At 34.7% G+C, this 23,678-nt stretch overlaps 1 protein-coding gene across 2 annotated transcripts in view; it reads right to left on the reverse strand.

Moving 5' to 3' along the window:
• Positions 1-11,943: 11,943 nt before the first annotated feature.
• LOC106876138 (uncharacterized) overlaps positions 11,944-23,678 on the reverse strand; it is a 68,293-nt gene continuing 56,558 nt past the window's right edge. For both annotated transcript variants that reach the window (XM_014924559.3, XM_014924561.3), the window contains exons 13-16: positions 23,378-23,516; positions 22,627-22,740; positions 16,829-16,911; positions 11,944-15,855 (exon numbers count right to left, since the gene is read on the reverse strand). In XM_014924559.3, coding sequence (XP_014780045.2) covers positions 15,678-15,855; positions 16,829-16,911; positions 22,627-22,740; positions 23,378-23,516 — 514 coding nt within the window. In that variant the 3' untranslated portion in view covers positions 11,944-15,677. The remainder of the gene's footprint in view (positions 15,856-16,828; positions 16,912-22,626; positions 22,741-23,377; positions 23,517-23,678) is intronic.

Consider the following 23,678-nt stretch of genomic DNA (forward strand, 5'->3'; position numbering starts at 1 on the left):
TTGTTTCATTGCCATGTTTTGTTGTTTGTTTGTTTTGTTTTTTTACTTTTCTGCTTTCTGTTCTCTAATGACCCAATTAGCCCCACTACCACTAATTCTCATTTACAAAAAGGGAAAATAATTCATAAGAAAAATATAGGACTTAGAACAGGAAATATGTGTTGTATATGCATATATACACACACATATACAAACACAAAAGCACACACATATATGTATATATAGGAAGAGAGATAGGTAATTATGTTTGTGTGTATTAGAAATTTCTGTGTCCTATCTTGAGTGGGTGGATCATTTTGCCTTGGGACACCTGGATTCACAAGGACATATCCTTGATGTGGTGGCGAATGGCAACAAAAGGACTTTAAAAAACCAGCTGTTCTCTCAATCATGTCCAGATTAAAAGCAGTACCTTATCAGCTATTTACAAAGCGTATCTGTATATGTGTGTATAAATATATATATATATATATATATATATATAAACTCCATTCTTCATATCACTTTTATTGACAAAAGAGAGGAAAGAAACAAATACAAAGGATGAAGACTAAATGAGGAAACCATATACATACTTATACATGTGTGTATATATATATATACAGAGTGGGGCAGAGAGGAAGGGTGTTTTTGAAAAATTCACAAAATCATTAATTTTAGCTGCAAACAAATTTTATTAACATCAATGTGTTCGTATTGAATTAGTATTTGTCAAAATCAAGTGTGGAAAACAACATCCATCATGTGGTGTCTGTTTTCATTGATGCATTTCTGAAGGTGTTCTTGGAAGTTGGCCTCCACCTTCTCCAGCATTGTTCTGTCGATTTGGGCAACTTCCACGTGAATAGCTTCCTTCAAATCATCCAATGTATGGAGCTTATGTGCATACACATGTATCATGAGGTTTCCCCAACAAGAAATAATCATACATAGACAAATCAGGGGACCAAGGAGGCCAAGGAATATCAGCAAACCTGGAAATGAGGCGGTCACTAAGGAGAGGACGAAGAACATCCATTCATGTTCTGGCTGTGTGGGCTGTTGCCCCATCCTGCTGAGACCACACATGTCAAATAGGCATACGTTTTCATTGTAATTCAGGCACAAAGAAGTTGTTTATCATCTCAATGTAATGCTCAGAGTTCACAGTAACAGCATTTCCATTATTGTCTTCAAAAAGGTAAGGACCAGTTTTTCCAACAGCACACCAGACCATCACTTTTGAGCTGTGCAGTGGTCTTTTGTGCAGTTCTCTTGGATTTTCAAGAGCTCAGTAATGATGATTCTGTTGATTCATCATGCCATTCAGATAAAAATGAGGTTGTCATTTGCCTCAAAAATTGCTTCCATCTGATGTGCAAAGTTAAGCTACTGTGCCTAGTCCCATTTCAAGAACGTCCATCCACTCTACCCCACCCTGTATATATATGTATATGAGGTGTGTCTCAAAAGAATCATGACTGGGGTAAAAAAATTTATGTCAAATCCAAACTACAGGTTTTTCCCTTCAGAATAATTCCCCTTGAGTCTAACACATTTTCCCATCCTTCTTTCCTATACCCCCATGCACTCCTCGAAGGATTCTCCACAGCTCTGTTGTCATGGCCCTCTCGATGGCATCCATATCAGATAAACAGATTCCCAAGGTAAAAATCACACAGAGCCAGGTTGAGTGAGTAGGGAGGTTGTCCAGCATGGTGATGTTCTTGGCAAGAAACTGCTAGATGCAGGGTGGACCCAAAACTACCAGTTAGTACATTGTTCTGTGCCTATGACCTAAAATCAAGGTGCTGTTTACAAAAGCACATGAAGAGACATAGAATGGATGCAGAGGGCTGAGATCACAGTTATATACTCTCCAGATATTACATCACACAGTGACACAACGTGCTAATTTCTACCCCACTCATAGCTCACACAGTCCTAAACACTAAGTCCTGTTACTTTTCTGACACACCTTCTATATGAGATTTATAGTTCTATATACATATATATATACACATATATATATTCTTTTTCTTGTTGTTTGCGGATTCAACTTGTTTTCGTATTTCATGTTGTTTCTGACATCCTGTACCCATATATGCACGTATATATATATATATATGTGTGTGTGTGAGTACATGTATATATATGCATATATATATTATTTATAGTATATATATGTATGTGTGTATATATATATATATATATATATGTTTTCTTTTATTCCAGTCATGTGACTGTGACCATGCTGGAGCACCGCCTTTAGTCGAGCAAATCGACCCCAGGACTTATTCTTTGTAATACAGTTCTATATTTAAGAGATGAGGAATTATGTACATTATTTACATTTGACGGATATTTGTCCTCATCTTGTTTGTTGTTAACACAACATTTTGGCTGGTATACCCTCCAGCCTTCTTCAGGTGTCTTGGGGAAATTTCAAACCTGGGTTCTTATTTCTAAGGTATTTTTCGGTGTTATTACTATTATTGTTGTTATTGTTCAGGTCACTGCTTGGAATCGAACTTGGAATCTTGGGGTTAGTAGCCCATGCTCTTAACCACTACTCCATATGCCAGTGGACCCACACCTATGCTGGCGTGTTTATGTCCCCGTAACTTAGCGGTGCAGCAAAAAGTGAACGATAGAATAAGTACTAGACTTACAAGGAATAAGTCCTGGGGTCCATTTGCTTGACTAAAAAAAAAAAGGTGGTGCTCCAGCATGGCTGCACTCAGATGACTAAAACAAATAAAAGAATATATATATATTTATGCATATGTATATATATATATATATATATATATATATATATATATATATATATATATATATATATATACACACACACATATGTATATGTATACATATCTATGTGTGTATATATATATATATATGTGTGTGTCTCCCACTGTCCTGTTTTTGTTCCCCTTTCACCCTCCATAAATCCTAAATTTTCTTTTGGTTCTTATGGGAGTAACTGTCTTCGGAGACTCATATTGTCATTTAATGCTCGAAATGAGTAGATAGACAGCCAACAACTGATGAAGGGTCATTCTTTATGTTACTTGTCCTGTTTTTCATTTGTTTTCGAATGTCATGTTGTTTACTATTGGTGACATCCTGTACCCATATATGCATGTGTATATATATATGTGTCTGTGTGTGTGTATATATGCATATATATGTATATGCATATATAAATATATATATATTATATTATTATTTGATTGAACGCCACGTCAGTTTATATGTGGATATATATATGTGTGTGCGTATATATATATATGTGTGTATGTGTATATAAGTATATGTGTATGTATATGTATATATATGTGTGCGTGTATATATGTATATAGATATATATGTATGTATATACATTTATATATATATATATATGTGTGTGTGTGTGTATGTATATATATATATATATATATATATATATATATAATATATTGCATTACTCTCAAATAATCTTTGTGGTATAGCCTCAAGAGTTAACAAGATAATTTGACAACATATCGATTAGGAATCTGCCTCTTTGCGGTCCCATTCAGCTTCATTGCAATCAGACCCTTTCATGCTTTCTCAGTTGAATTTTTTTTATATGTCACTAGTTATCCGGAATACATTATCAACTGGCTATAGATTCGGTGATTGGTGTTTAACAAAATTACTTGTTGAGTTATAGAAAATATATAAGGTTAAGCCTCGCTCTAAAATAATACATATATATATATATATATATATATATATATATATGTGTGTGTGTGTATATATGTGTATATATGTATATATATATGTATGTATATATATGTATATATATATATTTATATATATATGTATATATATTATACATATATATGTGTATATTTATATATATATGTATATATATTATACATATATATGTGTATATTTATATATATATGTATATATATTATACATATATATGTGCATATATATATATATATATATATATATATATATATATATATATATATTTTTGTGTGTGTGTATTTTTATGTATATGTATAGATGTGTGTATGTATATATATTTGTGTGTGTGTATATACATATATATATACATACATTTATATATATATATGAGTATACATGTTTTGTACATATGTATATTTATGTGTGTACATGTGTGTGTATGTATATACATGTTGAAGAATTTATTACTACTCTACATTATTTTTTTGCTGTAATTTTAACGATGGGGAACTTGAAGATAGAATGACATAACCCTATATTTCTCATCTTGAAATATAAATACTACTTTATATTTAATACACTCTTATTTCTATCAATAATCTCTATATGTATATATGTATATATTTATATCTTTAGCCTGATTTAGCTATCTTGGCTAAGGCCATGCTGCAGCACTGCCTTGAATATAATTTCATTATTATTAAAGTTGACTACATTTTCATCACTTTATTCTCCCTGCCACAGAGGATCCTTGGCTGGTATATCAACGAAGAAATTCATCAATATATGTATATATATATATATATTATTTAAATGTAAAGCTACACAAGTGACTCAAGAATCTAGACTTTTGTGCATAGCACTTATCAAACTAAATTATAAACCACAAATTTTCTCATTATATAGCTGAAAATATTATTGTGATTATTCAAAAGACTTCTATTGAAAATTCATTGGGATGTCATGTGATAATGCAATATCTTTAAAATATGTCCATTAGTTCCGTGAACCAAAGAAGAAAAAAATAAAGTAATTCTTATAATCACAAATGATCGTAAACTTACATATGGTTATATGTAAACACAGATATATGCGTATAAAAATATATAAATGCATATACATAAATACATAGACTGATATACACATATGTATGTACATTCGTTTGCTTTTACTACTGTTTTTCCATGTTAGTATGGATTAGAAAAATATATTATTGAGGATTGTTTTACAGCCAGATACCCTTCCTGTTACTAATCATTACCTATTTTTCAAGTAAGGGGCCTCTTATTTCACAAGTCTTTGAAGGCACAAAGCAATTGGACAATTTGTTGATAGAAGTCACAACACTACAACTCCTAGCTCATAACTTTTGTAGAGCACAAATTTAACTTACACACAATGGAGTTTCTTTCAGTTTTTATCTCCTAAACTCACTTGCAACGCTTTGATCAGCCCAAGACTATAGTAGACATTTATCCAAGATGTTAGCACAATGGAAATGACCCTGAAATCACATGATTCAGAAGCAAACTTCTTAACCACAAAGCCATGCCTGCATGTGTGTGTGTTTAATCATTTAGAATTCAGGGAGCTTCTGCTGCTACTAGCAACAGGGGTCTTTTCTCTCAGAGTGAAGGGCAGATTGTACAGCTCTCACCAAATAATAATTTACAATGCACATCTAATGCAACATGCTAGCTTTGTTTTTGTCTAGTCCTCTCAAGCTGGTGAAGTATACAGTTAGAAAGATAATGGATGGTGGAGATGTCTTAAGAAGGAAATTGTGTGAGGCAGCTCAGGTGTGCGTATGTATATACATAGTGCTTCCAGAATCTAAGTTTTGCCAAGTTGGGCATTTTTTCTCAAGAGCTTTATATTGCCATCTCCATGAAGTTCAATGAAATCAGCTTTCAACACTTCATCCCACATCTTCCTGGGTTTTTCTCTTCTGCAAGTTCCAACCACATTAAATGATCAGCACTTCTTTATACAGCTATTGTCATCCATACATATCACAGGTCCATACCAGCACAGTTTTCTTTCTTGCTCACAGCTGTTCCTCTTACACCCAATTTTTCTCTCAACACTTTTGTACTTTATCATTCATGCTCATCTGATGGAACATGCTAGCTTCATTTCTGTCAAGCCTTCTCAAGTTCTTTGCATTTAAGGCCATGTCTCCCTACCATGCATCTTCCATTCTGACACAAGCATCATACAATCTGTCCTTCACTTTGAGAGAAAAGATTTTTGTTGCCAAAAGCAGCAGAAACTCCCTAAACTATTCCCAACCTATTTTTTTCCTTCAGAAAATTGTTGGATCATTGGAGAGGATACCTTTCAGTTTTTGTTTCGGCACTCTTTGATCTCAGTTCCTATCCTCCCAAGGGAACTTTGCTTTTCATACATCATTTGTAAGTTGACAAAAAAAAAAAAAAAAAAAAAAAAACCCACTAATCCAGAGCAGTGGAATAAAACTGCTAAATGTCAGGCAAACTTGTCTTACAGTAGCTTTTCCAGCCCTTTAAGTTCCACCACCAACGTCATCCATTATGACATTGGTGCCAAGCTGTATCAGCCTTATAGTGGCACCCTTTCCTTTGGACAATATGAGTGGCATTGAGAGGAAAGACTTTCATGCCTGAGTAACTACCAGTCTTCCACAACAAAAACCTTGCCTTTGCATGTGCAGATAAATGATCAACCATGACCGATGGAATCCACTAAGATATATATATATATATATATAAAAAAAAAAATTAACACCAAATATACAGTGCGTGTGTTTTTATTGGCTAAACTGGCAATATGACCATCCCCAAGTACAACAATATATATATATATATATATATATATATATTATCTTCTACTTGTTTCAGTCATTGGACTGTGGCCATGCTGGAGCACTTCCTTGAAGAATGTTTTGGTTGAATCTCAGTACTTAATTTTTTTAAAACCTAGTGCTTACTCTATTGGTCTCTTTTGCCAAACCATTAAGTTACAGGGACATAAATACACGAACACCATTTGTCAAGCAGTAGTGGGGGACAAACACACACACACATATATTTTTATATATATATACACACACACACAACAGGATTCTTTCAGTTTCCTTGGTCAAGCCAAAGCTATAGTAGAAGACATTTGCCCAGTGTTCCACACAGTAGGACTGAACCCAGAACCATGTGATTGTGAAGGAAGCTTCTTGCCACACAGCTATGTCTGCACCAATTGTCCAATAAGTTTTCATGAATCAGAGTAAAACAGGCACTTGTATATTTATATATATATCATTATTAATTACAACGTAATATAGTCTAACAGCCAATTAATATTACTGCACAGTTTCATACTGATAACCTTTCAGAACTGGAGAAGTAAATTAACAATCATCAAATATGGTAAATGCTCTTTGCAGAAGGCCTGAATATGCTACATCTCATTTATAGGTCTCGGAGTTGTGAAAGACTTAAATGGAATTCAAAGAAAACAGGGAAAAGAACCAAGTTGGCAAGCCCATTACATTTATATCACCTAAATTACTACCTTTTAGCCAGTGACCTGCTTGTTAGTATTCAGGTAGCAAGAAGTCCACCCTAATTTCTCGTTTGAGAAAAACCAAATCAAATCTTCTGCTGGCTTTTTCAGTTTGTTTAAGAGCTTTTTGGATCTGATGTAGTGATTTTCTTTTGCTTTTTCTGACAAATTGACCTTTCCTCATCGTATAAGACAACATTTCTGACTGTTCCTTCTGACACATGGAGATCTTTTGCAAATGCCTCATGGACTTTCTGGGATTGTAATCAATGGTCTGTTGAACTTGCTGGATAAATTCAGGTTTTCTGATGATTTCAGAGCATTTAAAATGCTTTGATACTGGTGATACGTTTCCATTTTCAGTCTCTAGCTCTTTACAAACTTCATAGATTTTGAAAGATCTGGCAACTTTTAAAAATCAAGATATTTCTAAATTGCTATGGGAGCCTTTATAACCACAATAACAGCATGCCTCTTCATTTCTTGAGTAAGCTGAGGGTCTAACATTATAATTTTCTGAAACAAAGATTATACAGAGTTAGCAAAAAATGCAGCAATGACCCCAAAAAGGCATGTCCTCAAATACCTTATGCACCCTGTATATATTGGATCATCCCATAAATAATACAGTTTTTTTGTACTGCTTTTATTTTTCAAAATTAAGATAAAGTTTGTTTTTAATCTAAAATATATTCTCCTTCATTTTCTACTATGCTCTTTCATCTATCTGGTAGACTTGCAAGGCTCCTCTCCCAAAATTCATTTGTCCGTGATAAATACTCCTCCAGTACTGTTCTGACCTCATCTACAGAATTCATATTTTTTCCCTCTAAATGATTTTGAAGACTGCAAAATAAATGATAGTCAGATGGGACAATGTCCAGCAAATATGGTGGGTGGGGCGTTGTTTCCCATTCAAACTGCTCCAGCCTTTGGAATTTCTTCCTCACTGTATGTGGCCGAGCATTATCCTGATGAAAGAACACGTTTCGTCTTGAGACCAAAGATGGTTGTTTTTCTTCTGGTGCTGACTTGAATGACCAAATCTAAGCTTCTCTGCTTATTCCTCAACAGTTACGATGGGATTTTGTTCCACTAGGGTTTGCAGGACATCTTTGTCGAGCTCTACAGATCTTCCAGGATGAGGCTGTAATTTCTGAAACAACCATTGACACTGGCTTACGCTTATTGTCCAATCCCTAATAAATAGCGTTAATATTCTTAACACTTTCCATTGCGTTGTTGCCTTTATTGAACTCATAAAGCAAAATATGCTAAATATGCTCCTTTGTCACTTCCATTATAGCTTTAAAAAAATAACTGTTAAAATCAAACAGCACTCTTCAAAACTTGCACTAAGAATAAGCACAAGGTAAAATTACTAACTGCTCTGATAGCAAGTAGTTTATCCTGACCTCCTCCAACTTTTAGTTTATGCAATTGAAAAAACCGCATTATTTATGGGATGACCCAATATATATGTGTGTATCTGTGTTCATTCCCCCAATACCACATGACAACCAGTGTTGATGTGCTTACATCCCTGTAACTTAGCAGTTTGACGAAAGAGACCAGTAGAATAAGTACTAGGCTTGAAAAAAAAAGTCCTGGGGTTGAGTTGTTCAAGTAAAACCCTTTATGACAGTACTCCAGCATAGTTACAGTCAAATGACTAAAACAAATAATATATATATATAGACACGCACACACACAATTACTGTGTTGAGATCTCAAATTATGTGTCAGGAATATCTGCCTTGAAGTTTATGAGGAACTTGTGTATTCAAGGATAGTTTAATGTTATAAAGTGTTATCCAGCTACATTTCAAATTAATATCTACAGAAATTAAATTGGCCATATATTCATTTTCTCTTTCTCTCTCCCCACTCCCTAAATAAAGTAGGAAGCTGTAGAATTCTTGGGAGAATTAACCAATTAGAAACCTCAGCTAAAAAATGGCCACCTGTTTAATCACTTGTGAATTTGAAAAGTATGTTTTCTATTTTAGATGGTGACTGCACTAACTTTCATTTATTTTAATATCAATCATAAGCATTCAGAAATACATCTGATGTAACCTGCAGATCTTCTTGACTACACTCTCCAATGGCATTACCATCAATATATTGAAGCTCACAAAAGTATATATATTGGTTGTTTTGAGTCTCTGAAGGTTGCGAACATTTAGTAATGATACAAGATGAGAATTCCAAATGAGATTTATAGGAATGATTACAGTGTAGTTTTTGGGGATTTTTTTGCATTGTTAGACGTGTTCTGTCTCCATTATTTGTTATTACCTCCGCCAAGGAAGAAGGTTAAGTTTTCATCAGTGTTGGTTTGTCCGTCTGTGTGCAAAATAACTCAAAAAGTTGTGAACGGTATTTGATGAAACTTGCAGGAAAAGTTGGTTATGACACAAGGAACAGATGATGAAATTTTGGTAGTGATCGGGGAATTTTTATGGATTCTTGGAGGAATTTTCATTTGTTATATTCACTTTACATGAAGTATTACAATGTTACGTTCTTTGATTGTCTCCCTTGAAAACACGTTCATTGTTTCAATGTAAGCTATGGTGGCATTGCTGTTTCTAAAGTTTATTTTCGTTTCTCTTAGTAATTTTACTCACGTGTGTGTATCACTCAAGTTTTAGGTAATTGTTGTTTCTTTTTAGTTGTATGGTGAAACTAGCTTGCTGTTGTCATTGATGTATTATAACTGCTTCAGATGATTCCTGTCTTTAAAAAGTTTTTTTTTTTTTTTTTTTAATCATATGGCTGTGTTATTTTTGTTTTAACCCCGCCAAGGAGGTTATGTTTTTGCTGGTGTTGGTTTGGGAAATTGGGTGGTTTTCAGCCTGCGTGTATATGGGTGGAAATGAGCTGCTTGGCGGAGGTCTGCATTCTCCGAGTGCTTTTCAAGTTTTACTTCTGTATCTCAATGCTTCAAACAAACTACAAATAATGGAGACAGAGCAATGCAAACAAGAAAAAAATGGGAAGTTAAATAACAAGGCAAGTGAACAGCTTAGAAATGTAAGTTGATGTAAATCCTGCCCTGATGATTGCTGATTGAGCAATTCAGCATTGCCATTTGTAACCTGTACTTACTGGAAAATGAAAATTACACTAGTTGTTGAATATACATTTATTACCACACATTCATCATCATCATCGATTAACGTCCATTTTCCATGCTGGCATGGGTTGGACAGTTTGACTGAGGTCTGGAGAGCCAGCGGCTGCACCAGGCTCCAATCTGGTCTGGCACAGTTTCTACAACTGGATGCCCTTCCTAACGCCAACCACGAGAGTGTAGGGGCCAGTAAGGCAGGCCTGGCAACAATCACGTTCGGATAGTGCTTTTCACATGCCACCAGCACAGGAGCCAGTTAGTGGATACTGGCATCAGTCACAATCGGTTGGTGCTTTTTACATACCAGTCAGGTGGACCTGGCATCAACTACGTTTGGATAGTGCTCTTTATATGCCATCGGCATGGGAGCCAGTCAGGGGGCACCGGCCCCAGCTATGGTATTGGTTTTACTTGACTCAACAGGTCTTCTCAAGCATCAGGAGTATTCTTAAAAGGGCTGGACATGCGTGGCTGCGATCTCATTTTAGTTGCCGGGTCTTCTCAATCACTGTATCTCCAAAGGTCCTGGTCTCCTGTCATTACCTCTGTGAGGCCCAATGTTCAAAGGTCATACTTCACCACCTCATCCCATGTCTTCCTGGCTCTACCTCTTCCACAGGTTCCTTCTACAGTTAGGGAGTGGCACTTCCTCACATAGCTGTCTTCATTCATACCTAACACATGGCCATACCAGAGCAGTCACCTCTCTTGCACACCACATTTGATACTTCTTATGTCCAACTTTTCTATCAGGGCGCTTACACTCTGTCATGTATGCACACTGACATTACACATGTAGCAGATCATATGAGATTCATTTCTTTCAAGCCTACACATGTCCTCAGCATTCGAGGCCCATATTTCATTGCTGTGTAGCATGGCAGTTCACAAATATGCATCATACAGTCTACCTAGTTAGATTTTTAAAGCTCAATACATTACACAGGAAAACATTAACTTATTGTCTGTCTTGTAGATGGGCTCCCCAAATTTTTAGATTTTTAAACAGTGTGATTGTTTTAGCCTCGACAGTCACCAGCTGTGAAACCGTATTGTAAATTATTAACTTACAGTCAAAAGCATTTAAAAGTAAAGAAATGTTTTTTTTTTTAAGTAATTAAGGGAGAATAGTGGAAGATGGAATCTGATTTATAAAAGTTTGTTGATAGTGTATTAAAAAAATTATTATCCCAGATTATTGATTATTAAATTCAGATTAATAAATAAATATCATTTGCTTTTTTTCTTAAACTTGAACACAATAAATGGCCAAATTTTGATTGAAACAAATAATTAATTAATGTTTTAAGTGAGCATTGGTTTTGACAAGCAATATATGTCATAATTTACAACATAAGTGAAGCAGCTGTAACTGGGAACGAAAAGCAAGCAACACTTTTTTTGATTATTAAACTACTATTTTAGGTTAAGGTTTATAAAGCTGACCCAAAATGATTCATTACTCCTAGAATAGTCAGCAACAGCAATTTTTGAAAAAATGCTTGCTTTCTCATATAAGGAAAACAAAGAAAAGTACTAAATCATACACAAAAAAAAATGCATTTCTGGTTTGATCAGTTTTATTTTCATCAATATAAAGAATGTTTGGACATAGCAATTTACTGTAATGTTCAAGCAATTAAAAACAAAGGATGTAATTTGTCAAAAAATAGATTCAGACACTCTCCTGGTTGACTAGAAAAATAGTTTATAAAATTTGATTCATTCCATAGAATTTAAGGCATTTAAAATAAGCAAATAAATTTATAACTTTGACACTTTGGTAGAAAAGAAGTATCTTTAATTTAAGGCACTAAGAATAATTCAAGGAAATAATAATGTTAATTATAAGTATTATTATAACTTTGATGACACATTTGTAGAGAAAAGACACATTCTCTTGAACCCACCCCAATGCATTAATGGTAGCACTTTTATCAATACAGTGGGGATAAAAGGTAAAATTGATCTCTGTTGGTATTTAAAATAATGAAGAGAAATAGCTGAAGGCATTTAGTCTGACACCTACTGGATGAGCTACGCTATCCTTCTAAAAACAAATAATTTGACTGGTACTGATTTTAATGAACCCCTCTGCAGAGAGATGGAACACAAATTTGACCCTGGCAAAGTTGTAACTGAAAACTAAGGTATTTCATCCACTCGCCGCATGTTTGATAACACATTTAATTGGTCCCTTATAGTGGAATGAAGCCACAGTTTTGTTGGAAAGGCATTTAGTTGATGAAGATCAAGCCCCTGTTTCAGTATGTGGCTGGTACTTATTTTAATAATGTGGTAGTAATAATATAATCTACATAGACATAAGACTGATTGGTAAAGGATGAGGAATGTAACATTCATGCTTTTCTAGAGAGCATTCTTAAATGGATTGGCTCCCATGAGTATCCAAACTGAATAATAAATTCAGCTTACCTCTTCTCTTCAGTGGCAACAACAACAATTGTAACTGTTTCTGATTTAGGCATAAGGCCAGCATTTTTAGGGTGTGGGGTTTAGTCAATTAAATCAACTCCAGTACTTGACTGGTACTTTATGTTATTGACTTGGGAATGATTAAAGACAAAGCTGGCCTTCTTAGGATATAAACTCAAAATGTAAAGAACCAGAATAAATGCTGCAAGGCATTTTGCCAATGCTCGAACAATTCTACAAATCCTTTAATAATAATAATAAAACAGAATCTTGATTTTCTATTTGGTCAGAATTTTAATTCTTAGTGTATTTGGCCTCCTTTACCTGAAATATATTATCACTACTCATAAAAAAACACTCACAAAAAATGTTCAACATGCTGTTTCCTGAGGTTTCTGGGCAAGAATTGGAACAGCTCATATAAAACAAAGGAACAGCAACAATGGAATAATAATAATAAGCCTTTCTAATATAGGCACATGGCCTGAAATTTCAAGGGAGGAGTCAAGTCGATTATATCAACTCCAGTACTCAACTGGTACTTATTTTATCGATCCCCAAAAGGATGAAAGGTAAAGTTGACCTCAACAGAATTTGAACTCAGAACATAGACGGATGAAATGCCACAAAGCATTTTGCCCAGCATGCTAACAGTTCTGCCAGCTCACCACCTTAATAATAATGATAATAATTTCTGGCTTATAGCCAAAAGCACAAATTTATAGAAGAAAGGTTTTCTAGATAAAAATATTTCTTATAACAGTGATAACTTCTGTTGGTAAAATGTAAATGGGAGAAGGATCTAGGTGAATCAACTCAGTATGTAACTGGTGCTTAATCAACTTTAGACAGATAACATTTTAAAGTCAGTTGCAGTAAAACTCAGTATGTTGAGTGACAAGAGTAAATGACATAAGGCATTAATACTACTTGTCAGTTCTAATATTTCACTGCTCTATATAATAATAAAAAATATTTTCTAATATAGCACAAGTCTACATATTTTGGAAAAGGGTATAATCAATTTGAACTCAGAGCATAAATTAACATATCTGATTACTTCAGAGCAAAATAATCTGCTGTGTCAAGTCTACTATCTACTGCCTTTAAGTAATAATAATGAACTATAATAAGATAATGGTTAGTTGATTAAACAGCTTCCCTATTCCTATATGTATGCCACTTCTATTTATTTTATTGATATTTAAAGTTGGTTGAATATGGGCTACAAATATGTCTGGTACCTGTTCTATTGAGTCTGGAGGGATTTGAACTCAGTTTCCAAGGCATATATATTCCCCACCTGGATGGGACACCAGTTCCTCACAGGATTACTCATTTTTGCCAGCTGAGCGGACTGGAGCAACATGAAATGAAATGTTCTGCTAAAGAACACAATGCATTGCCTAGTCCAGGAATCAAAACCACAATCTTACAATCACAAGTCCAACACCATAACCACTAAGCCATGCATAATAATGGTTTCAAATTTTGCCACAAAGGATAGCAATTTTGGGGCTGGGATGAGTCGATTACATCAACCCCGGTGTTTCACTGGTACTTAATTTACTGGCCCCCAAAAGGATGAAAGGTAAAGTCGGCCTCAGTGGAATTTGAACTCAAAACGTAGTGAAGGGAGAAATACTGCTAAGCATTTTGCCCAGTGTGCTAACGATTCTGCCAGCTCACTGCCTTAATAACAGTAATAATTGTTTCTGATCTTGATACAAGACCTGCAATTTTGAGGGGAAGGGACAAATTGATTACATTGACCCGAACGAATACTGCCTGTATCAACCCCAAAAAGGATGAAAGGAAAGTTGACCATGGCAGAATTTCAACTCAGAATGTATAGAGTCAGAAGAAAATGCCACCAAGCATTTTGTCCAACATGCTAATGACCCTGCCAGCTTTTAAGATAATAACAGCCTTTAAAAATAATAACAACATATGCACAGACCACAAATTTTGCAGGTGGGTGGGGTTAATTATACCTACTCCAGTACTTCATTGATATTTTATTTTATTGACCCTAGAAGAATGGAATAGAAAGTTTACTTTAGTGGGACCTGAACCCAGAATGTAAAGAGATGTAACTAATTACAGCAAGGAATTTAATGTTGCTCTTCCCAGTTCTACCATTCACCAAATAATAACTTTACTCTTATAGAAAACTAACAGAATTGGAGGAAGATAAAAATTTTCATTTTCACAATCATTCTAGTGACCATTAAAAGATTTTCTCACAATTAAAAATTTATACACTGATGTAAAAATTTCACCAAAATAGGAATAAATGACAGTCGACACTTAATGAAAATGTGTGTGTATATAAGAAAAAAATACAAACATAAATACATTATACATAAGCAGATGTGTGTCCGTACATAAATATACATACAACTGCCTGTGAGTGTGTGCATATACATATATACACACACATACCATACATATATCCATACCATTCAAGATGCATATAGATTTATCTATATGCATTTATAAAAACAAGCATTTGTAAATACGTGTGTGTGTATGTATAATATTAAATTGGTAATTAAATGAAGACAGAGGAAGAAGAGGCAATCATACATAGTCACAAACACAGATACACATAGTTTTTTTTTTCTCTTTCTCTCTCTCAAACACACATTCTAAAAACAAAATAGAAATATATATTTTCGTTTTGGATCGAAAGTGAAATATCAATGGAATTATGATGATAAACTACAAAAAACATAATCAAAATAGCAACAATGTAGCAGTAACATATAATACAGTAAAAACTGTAATGATTTTGTTCTACTGAGCTGAACTAGCATGACTAAACATTCTAGTCTATGGTCAGAAGTTACAGAGCCAGTTACAGCAAACTAATTGGTGCCAAACCATCTTCAGCCATTTTCCAAAGCTGATTTGAAAGTTGTTGAATATGAACAGAGATCAAGTTGGTTGGGACAATTCCCAGATGAATGCAGATCAATTCCAAGCAGTGGACAGAGCCAGGGATAACTGTGGGAAAGCACTGTCGGATTAGTTGTCTGTGAAAAGAAGAAATTAAAAAAAATATATAGAAGTTACTTATACAGTACTGGACCACTTATACAGTACTGGACCACTTATACAACTTCCAGAAATCAGGAATTGAGTCACCTAGGTATCAGAAGCTACCAAATACTCCTACAGAGCTGCCCAGGCACTTGGGAGAATATATTTGTGTATTTATAGCCCTTGTGCACCTTCCAACATGCTTGTTATTCCACTACACCACTCATAGGTCCATTGATTACACTGGGTACAGCATAAGGAATTTCCTTCCTATTTCTTTTCCGCAGAGTCATTTTCCTGATAGTAGCAGAGTCGTGTCTTCTCTCCCACTGACCAAAACTAGTCTTTGCTAAGTTTACTTTAAGACTATTCCAGGTTGTACTTCCATGTCTGAAACTTCTTCCACACATACATAATTATATACATTGTATATAAAAATATAAAAATATTTATCAAATATAGTAGCCGTCTGGGTCGCCAGTCGCCAGTCGCCAGTCAAATTGTCCAACCCATGCTAGCATGGAAAGCGGATGTTAAATGATGATGATGAGGAGGAGGAGGAAGAGCAAGCATGGCTGTGTGGTAAGAAGTTTGTTTCCTAACCCCATGATTCCAGGTTTAGTCCCACTGCATGACACCTTGGGCAAGTGTCTTCTACTATAGCCTAAGGCTGACCAAAGTCTTGTGAGTAGATTTGGTAGATGGAAACTGAAAGAAGCCCATTACATATATATGTGTGCGTCTTTGTGTTGTGTTTGTCCCCCACCACTGCTTGACAACTGGTGTTGATGTGTTTATGTCCCCATAACTTACCAGTTCAGCAAAACTGACCAATAGAATAAATACTAGGCTTAAAAAAAATAAGTCCTGAGGTTGATTTATTTGACTAAAAAAACCCTTCAAAGCGGTGCCCCAGCATAGCTGCAGTCAAATGACTGAAACAAATAAAAGATAAAGAAATCTCACCTATAGAGATTACCACAAAGAATTCCAGGAGGAGGTGAATGAGACAAAGGCTTGTATGGTTGCTGAACTACAAGTGGATTATGCTGCAAAAATACAGACAATACAAAATATTTCATCTAACAACACAAGCAAAATTATAACATTTAAGAAATATATGAAAATTAATTATGCACTTGTGATTTTAGAAGTAACAAGTGTAAATTAAATTGTGTGGAAAGTATGATAAGTTCCTTTTCTTTTTGTTATTGTTGGTTTAAAGTTTAACGGCATTTCGTTCGTCTTTACATTCTGAGTTCAAATGCTACCAGGGTTGACTTTGCCTTTCATCCTTTCTGAGTCAATAAAATAAGTACCAGTTGAGCACTGGGTCAATGTAATCGAATTAACCTCTACTCCAAAATTATTGGCCTTGTGCCAAAATTGTCTTTGGACAGTAAGTGTTATTTCCTATTTACTTCTATCCAGAAATCAAAGGAAATGACTACTATTCCCTTCAAACTTTGTTTCTGTGACTCAATCATCAATGTTGTGAAACTGATCTATTTTCCATTTTATTTCAGACAGATTCAGTACAGAGTTGCTGAAGCAGAAATATTGTTATAACAAATATTCTGCTCAATATCACAGATTTGCTTGTCAATTGCTTGACCATAACCACTTGAGTATGTCCCTTAGTGGCTGACAATATGTGCATCTCTGATCATGAGCAGGAGTAATGGGGGAGCCTCATAGCCATGTGTTCAGAGGGATTCTTTGGGATTTGAATAAATATAACAAAGGCAAAGTGTGAAGGAAATATTAGCCATTGTTATACTTTCTAGGGGTAAGCAAATAGGAAATAACAGTCACTGCCCAAGGACAAAAATCATGTTACATAATGTTATTATTGGTTTGAAGGCAGGGCTACAAATCAATAATACTGGTGAGATTGATATAGCGTTCGTTTTAAATAGCTGTAAGTTGACTGTTTTAGGAAAATGTTGTAGGGAATTAATAATAATGGTACACCCCTCCCACATGATGAGTGGAATAACCTACACTGAACCGCAAAAGAAACACGATTTTTTCAAATGTCATTTCTATATGGTAAATTCTGAAAAGTTATTTTAGGGATGTAAGTGTAAATATTTCAAGACATGCTGGTATATGGTTGAGACCCAAATTGCAGATAACCTTTCAACTTTCTCTGAAATGCCGTGGGTGGTAGTCGCAAACAATTGTCATGAAAACCAAAATGCATGTGCATCTCATGGAGATTATGGGTATAAAAATCAACTTGAACCGTGTTCCTGATATTTGTAATTTGGATGCATCAGGTATGACCTGATTACCAGCAGCGCAGAGGGAACAAGCAATTGACCGATTGCAAGCAGGGCAGTGTGCCCTGGTCACTGCAAAAACTTACAATGTCCATGTCAGCACCATCTATCACCTGCAACAGTGATACAACAACACCAACAGCACTGCAGACCATGCTCAGGGTGTAGGCACAAGTGCCAATGGCTTTTGTGAACTGCCTCACACACTTCCTGTACCAATGGTGTATGGCCATTTTGAATGCCCAGGGAGGGCAGACATGGTACTGAACATGTCAAGCCCTACAATCTCAATGTGCTGGATCCACAGAACACATGACAACAACCCATAGACTGTGGTCAAAGGGCATCCAAGAAAGTGACTTTATCGGATTTATCAAAATTTATCTCTGACATAATGAAATTAAAACATAACAAAATTTCACAGTCACACACGTCTCGCATTTCTTTTGTGGTTCAGTGTAGTCACTACAAGTAAAGAGAAGTACATGAAGTACCAGAGTACGTAGTAGGCGGAAGAGATAGTCATGTCTTTACTGATTTTACTAAGAATACTGTAGACCAAGGTGGACGTTATAACTATCCAACATTTTCAGGAATATAACAGTGGCAACGAGGATTTAAACAACTCATGAGGAATTAATAAACTTGATGAGTATTTTAACAACTCACAAGGAGTTGACAAACTCACAAAAGATTTTGTTGTGCGAATTTTATGAAAAAAATTGTAAAATTATGGAAAATTTGTTGGCCAGTTCGCTTGAGTTGCAAAAAGAGCAGCAACAGCAACTGAAAGAACAACAGCAGCAGCAAATAAAACTGCAAGAGCAACAACAAATATTACAGCAATAAATGCCACAATTACTGAAGTCGTCAGGAAAGTCAGAAAAAGTGTTCTCGACAGACTATGAAGCGAACTCCATAACAGAGTGCAAATAGACCCTGACGAAGGAGTTACCTTCAAAGCACACTACAGAAGAGATGAACAAATCTTCGAGAAAGAATATAAAGATTGTTGCAACAACGAGATGAAAACGTGCTTAATCTTGAGAAATCTGGTGGCAACAGAACATGAATGACGCAGTAATTATGTACTTCCAAGAAGCCTTCAGACATAAACTTTAATGACACAACAGATATATTATGTAAAATATTTAGTGAAAAAAGCTCATTGTTCAACACATGTTGGAAGTGTCTGAACACAGAGAAAAACAACAATGAGGACTACATCACATATACTGGTAAAGTAAACAGGGAATGCGAGAAGTTTAAAGTGGATGAATTAACACTATGTATGTTCAAATGCCTGATTTTTACACAGGGACTAACTGCAGTAAAAGACACAGAAGTTAGAACTAGAATTCTCACTAAGTGGGAACAAAACCAGGATGTATCCCTACAACAAGTGTCAAAAGAATGTGAAAGGATAGTCAAATTAAGACACAACACAGAGGAAACTGAACATAAAGATTGTTTCCAAGTAAAACAAGTCAGAATAGAGATGAAGTGTTTTTTTAAAAATCACGACAAAAATCAGGAAATAAACCTGTGTTTTGCATGTAGACGTATACACCTGAGGAAAAATTGTCCATTTAAAACAGCGGAGTGCGTTCATTGTGGAAATATAGGACATATAAAGATACACTGTAGAACAAAGATGACAAAACATTAGAACAAAGGAGAAAGAATAAAAAGTATGTCATCAGAAGAAATTAGTAATATAACGATGAAATTCATGAAGGTGAAAATTAGAAATACAAGTGTTAAAATGCAGTTGGACACTGGTAGTGATATCAGTATTATAAACAAAAAAAATTGGAAATATGTTGGTAAGCCGAAATTAATTAAATTGTAAAAGGTAGCACATGGTGTTACAGGAAAAAGATTATATTTTTTCGGTGAATTCATATGTAATGTAACATTTCAAGGTCAAACGAAAAAGGCAAAGACATGTATTAAAAGATTCCCTTAATCTATTTGGCACAGAGTGAACGGAACTATTCAAATTGTGGGATACACCCATAAGTGTTTTGTGTGGGAATATAGTTGAGTTAGTCAAAGGTTCAAATGAGGCCAAAGGATTGAAACAAAAAGTTTTTTAATTATTTCCAGATGTTCTTTTGGAAGAACTGGCAAGTTGTACAAAAGCAAAAGCTAAGACCACTGTAAAACGAAGTACAACATCGGTCTTTAAGCCAAAACGAAATGAAAAATTGCCCACAATAAAAAGTAAACATTGTTCAAAAGTAGATGTTCCATGGTCGAGACTGCACATCGGTTGTGTTGATCTTTTAAATGGTTCTTACTACTTAGTGGTAGTTGATAGTTTCTTGAAATGGCTAGAAATTTTTAAGTATAAAAAAGTGAACCTCCTCAGCTATATAAATTTTTTACACGAATTCTTTGCAAGATTTGGTATCCCAGACAAGATAGTGTCTGACAATGGAATGCAATTTGTGTCTAGTGAATTTAAAAGATTTTGTGAAACGTTCGTGGTAGAACATATAACTACAGCACCATACCACCCTAGATCTAACTAACAAGCAGAACACTTTGTCGATACCTTCAAAAGAGCCCTAAGAAATTCGAATAAGGAAGCCATGAATAAGGTAGCTCTACAACAATTTTTAAGAGTGTACCATGTGACACCAAATCCAAAAACACCAGCAGGTAAATCACCTGCAGAGTTGATGTTTGCAAGGAAAGTAAAATCAGTCTTTGAGAAATTGCTACCTGGCAAGAAATGAAAAAGTGCCAAGGAAGACATAGCAAGATTGTTTAAAGTTGGCGGAACAGTGTATATAAGGGCATACAAGAATGGCAAGCAGAGTTGGGAAGATGGCATAATTACCAAATTCATAGGTAAAATATTGAGTAAAAAGTAGAAAAGGCAGAGGAAAGAAACATAGAAACCAACTGAAAAAGAGACTTGTGGAAAGCGAACCAAAGAAGCTGGAGGAACCAATGAAATGGTTGTACGATACATTTTAAGTACCAACGCCACTGCAGGTGAATGAATGCAGGCATTCAAGTGTGAGGAAAAGAAAACAGAGTTCCTGAAAATAGATGCCAAACACAAAAAAATATTAAAATTGTACAAAAAAACTCAAGAAAAGGGAGGCGAAGTGGATGAAAAAATTATTGCTAAATGAAATGACACTTCCTAAGAAAAACTTAAAAGGAAAGATGTTGTAGGGAATTAGTAATAATGGTACACCCCTTCCACGTGACAAATGGAATAACATAGTCACTATAAGTAAAGAGAAGTACGTGAAGTCCTGGAGTACATAGTAGGTGGAAGAGATAGTTGTGTCTTTACTGATTTTACTAAGTATATTGTATACCAAAGTGGACATTTTAAGGAATGTAACAGAAAAACATGGACAGGATGGGAATTCTAAAAGGCCCTTGTTCTGGGGAAGAAGAAATGTGTAGTGATTGATGTGAGGCCTTGGGATGGTGATTTAATATAATGAAAAATGTTTTTTTATTAAATAAGTATAAAATGAGTGGTTGCCATCATCATCATCATTGCACCTTTTTACTTAGACACAAAAACCAACCTTTTTGGTAATATTTCAAACCTGTAATTCACCTTTATATATGGCTTAGTGGCTAGGGTGTTGAACTCACAATTGCGAGATCATGGGTTCAATTCCCAGACCAGGCATTGCATTGTGTTCTTGAGCAAAACAACTTCATTTTACGTTGCTCTGTGATCATTTCGACATCTGACATGTGGTACTTAGTTGCACCTGTACAGGTAATGTCAATTTGATGGAAGGAGTGAGCTTATGTCAACACAAACATCTGATCACTATAAACAAATCATCTGTGTGGTTGTTTGGTAAGAAATTGTTGAACTCTCATATGTCATCTAATGACAGGAGAGTCTATTGCATATATATATATATATATATATATATATATATATATATTGGAGGGATAAGTCAATTACATCAATGACCCCAGTACTCAACTGGTACTTATTTTATTGACCCTGAAGGGATGAAAAGTAAAGTCAATCTCAGCATAATTTGAACTCAGAATGTAAAGACGGACGAAATGCTGCTAAGCATTTTCCCAGCATGCTTACGATTCTGCCAGCTTACTGCCTTAGTATGTATATATGTCTATTGGCAGAGTCATGGCTTCTATAGCAAGAATGGCCTGCCTAGGATCTTGGTCACCACAAAATGAAAATCATCAGCTTAGATCAGATGAGAAAGAAATCAAAATTTAAAATTTCTCTATATCATAGTCAAAATAAAATACATCACTCTCCTAATCATGTATATCAGCACTGGGTGAACAAGACCTTTCTTAGGGGTACTGATAGTATGAAAAAGCTATCACCAGGAGTATAATATGGATTGCAAAAGCAATTTATCATAAGCTTACTAATGACACTATAGCGCTTACCAATAAACTACTATAGAAGACATCAAAATAGAATAAAAGAAGAAATGTTATTTTTTTTACCGAGTTATCTTCAAACCACAAGTAATAAGATATGAAGAAGTCTCCATCTCTAAGCAGAACTGTCGTATAACCTTGAGATAATTTCTGTTGCATGAAATGAGCTACTTTCCAAATCTAGCATGTTTAAAAGAGAAAGAAAGAAAATTATTGATCTATTTATTATTAAGGTAGGATTCTCCAAAGAATAAATCTTTATTTCTGTTTCTAACAAAGGTAGTGGATAGATAGAATATCAGCAAAAAGTTTAAAAAAAGTGAATGTTACATGGGACTAGAGCCCATATTTTTAACTAGAAGTATTCAAGCAAACAATCCTTGAATATATTTAACTGGTTTTGGTACTCTGCATACTTAGTTAAAATTTATCCTCAATTAAACATGGCTGTTCCGCAATAAAAACCATGAGAGAAACTCTCATGTGGGCTTTTCATGTAAAACACATGCTTGTTTATATTACTAGTGATATAAGCAAGCATGTGTTTTTGCATTAAAAGTCCATATCAGAGTTTCTCTCATGGTATCTACCACAGTATAGTTTGTTCTAACAGAACGTCCATGTTTAAGTGGGGATAAATATTATCTCTCAATATTAACACTGCATCTATCACTAATATATATTACTTAGTTAGAATGTGAAATATTTGTGTAAATGAATACAACTATACACATATGCACACACTTTCAAAGAATCTATTCTCTCACTACATATCTGCCAGGGAAGGGATAAATAATTTCACAGATTAATACTTAACCTTTTTCTTGAGAAACAAAGTTGCCTTGTAAGCTTCTGGTTTATCATCAGGATCTATATTTAGTGCAGGAGCAATGACTTGATTTGTTGTACGGTCAACAAATATAAAGAATACCATTCCTGGGAAGTCTTGGATATAACTGATATATTAGCAGTCAAGTAAATAATATTTTATATAGACAAGAAACTTCAGATGTATAAGATGAGATATGGAAGCTGTAATGTTCATATCTTTCTCAAGAATCATTAGCAATAAAAATGATGTGGCCCCTAACTTCAAAACGAGTGAAGAACAAAATATT

The sequence above is a fragment of the Octopus bimaculoides genome, chromosome 14, assembly GCF_046866305.1.
Source record: "Octopus bimaculoides isolate indiv1 chromosome 14, ASM4686630v1, whole genome shotgun sequence".
Lineage (NCBI taxonomy): Eukaryota > Metazoa > Mollusca > Cephalopoda > Octopoda > Octopodidae > Octopus > Octopus bimaculoides.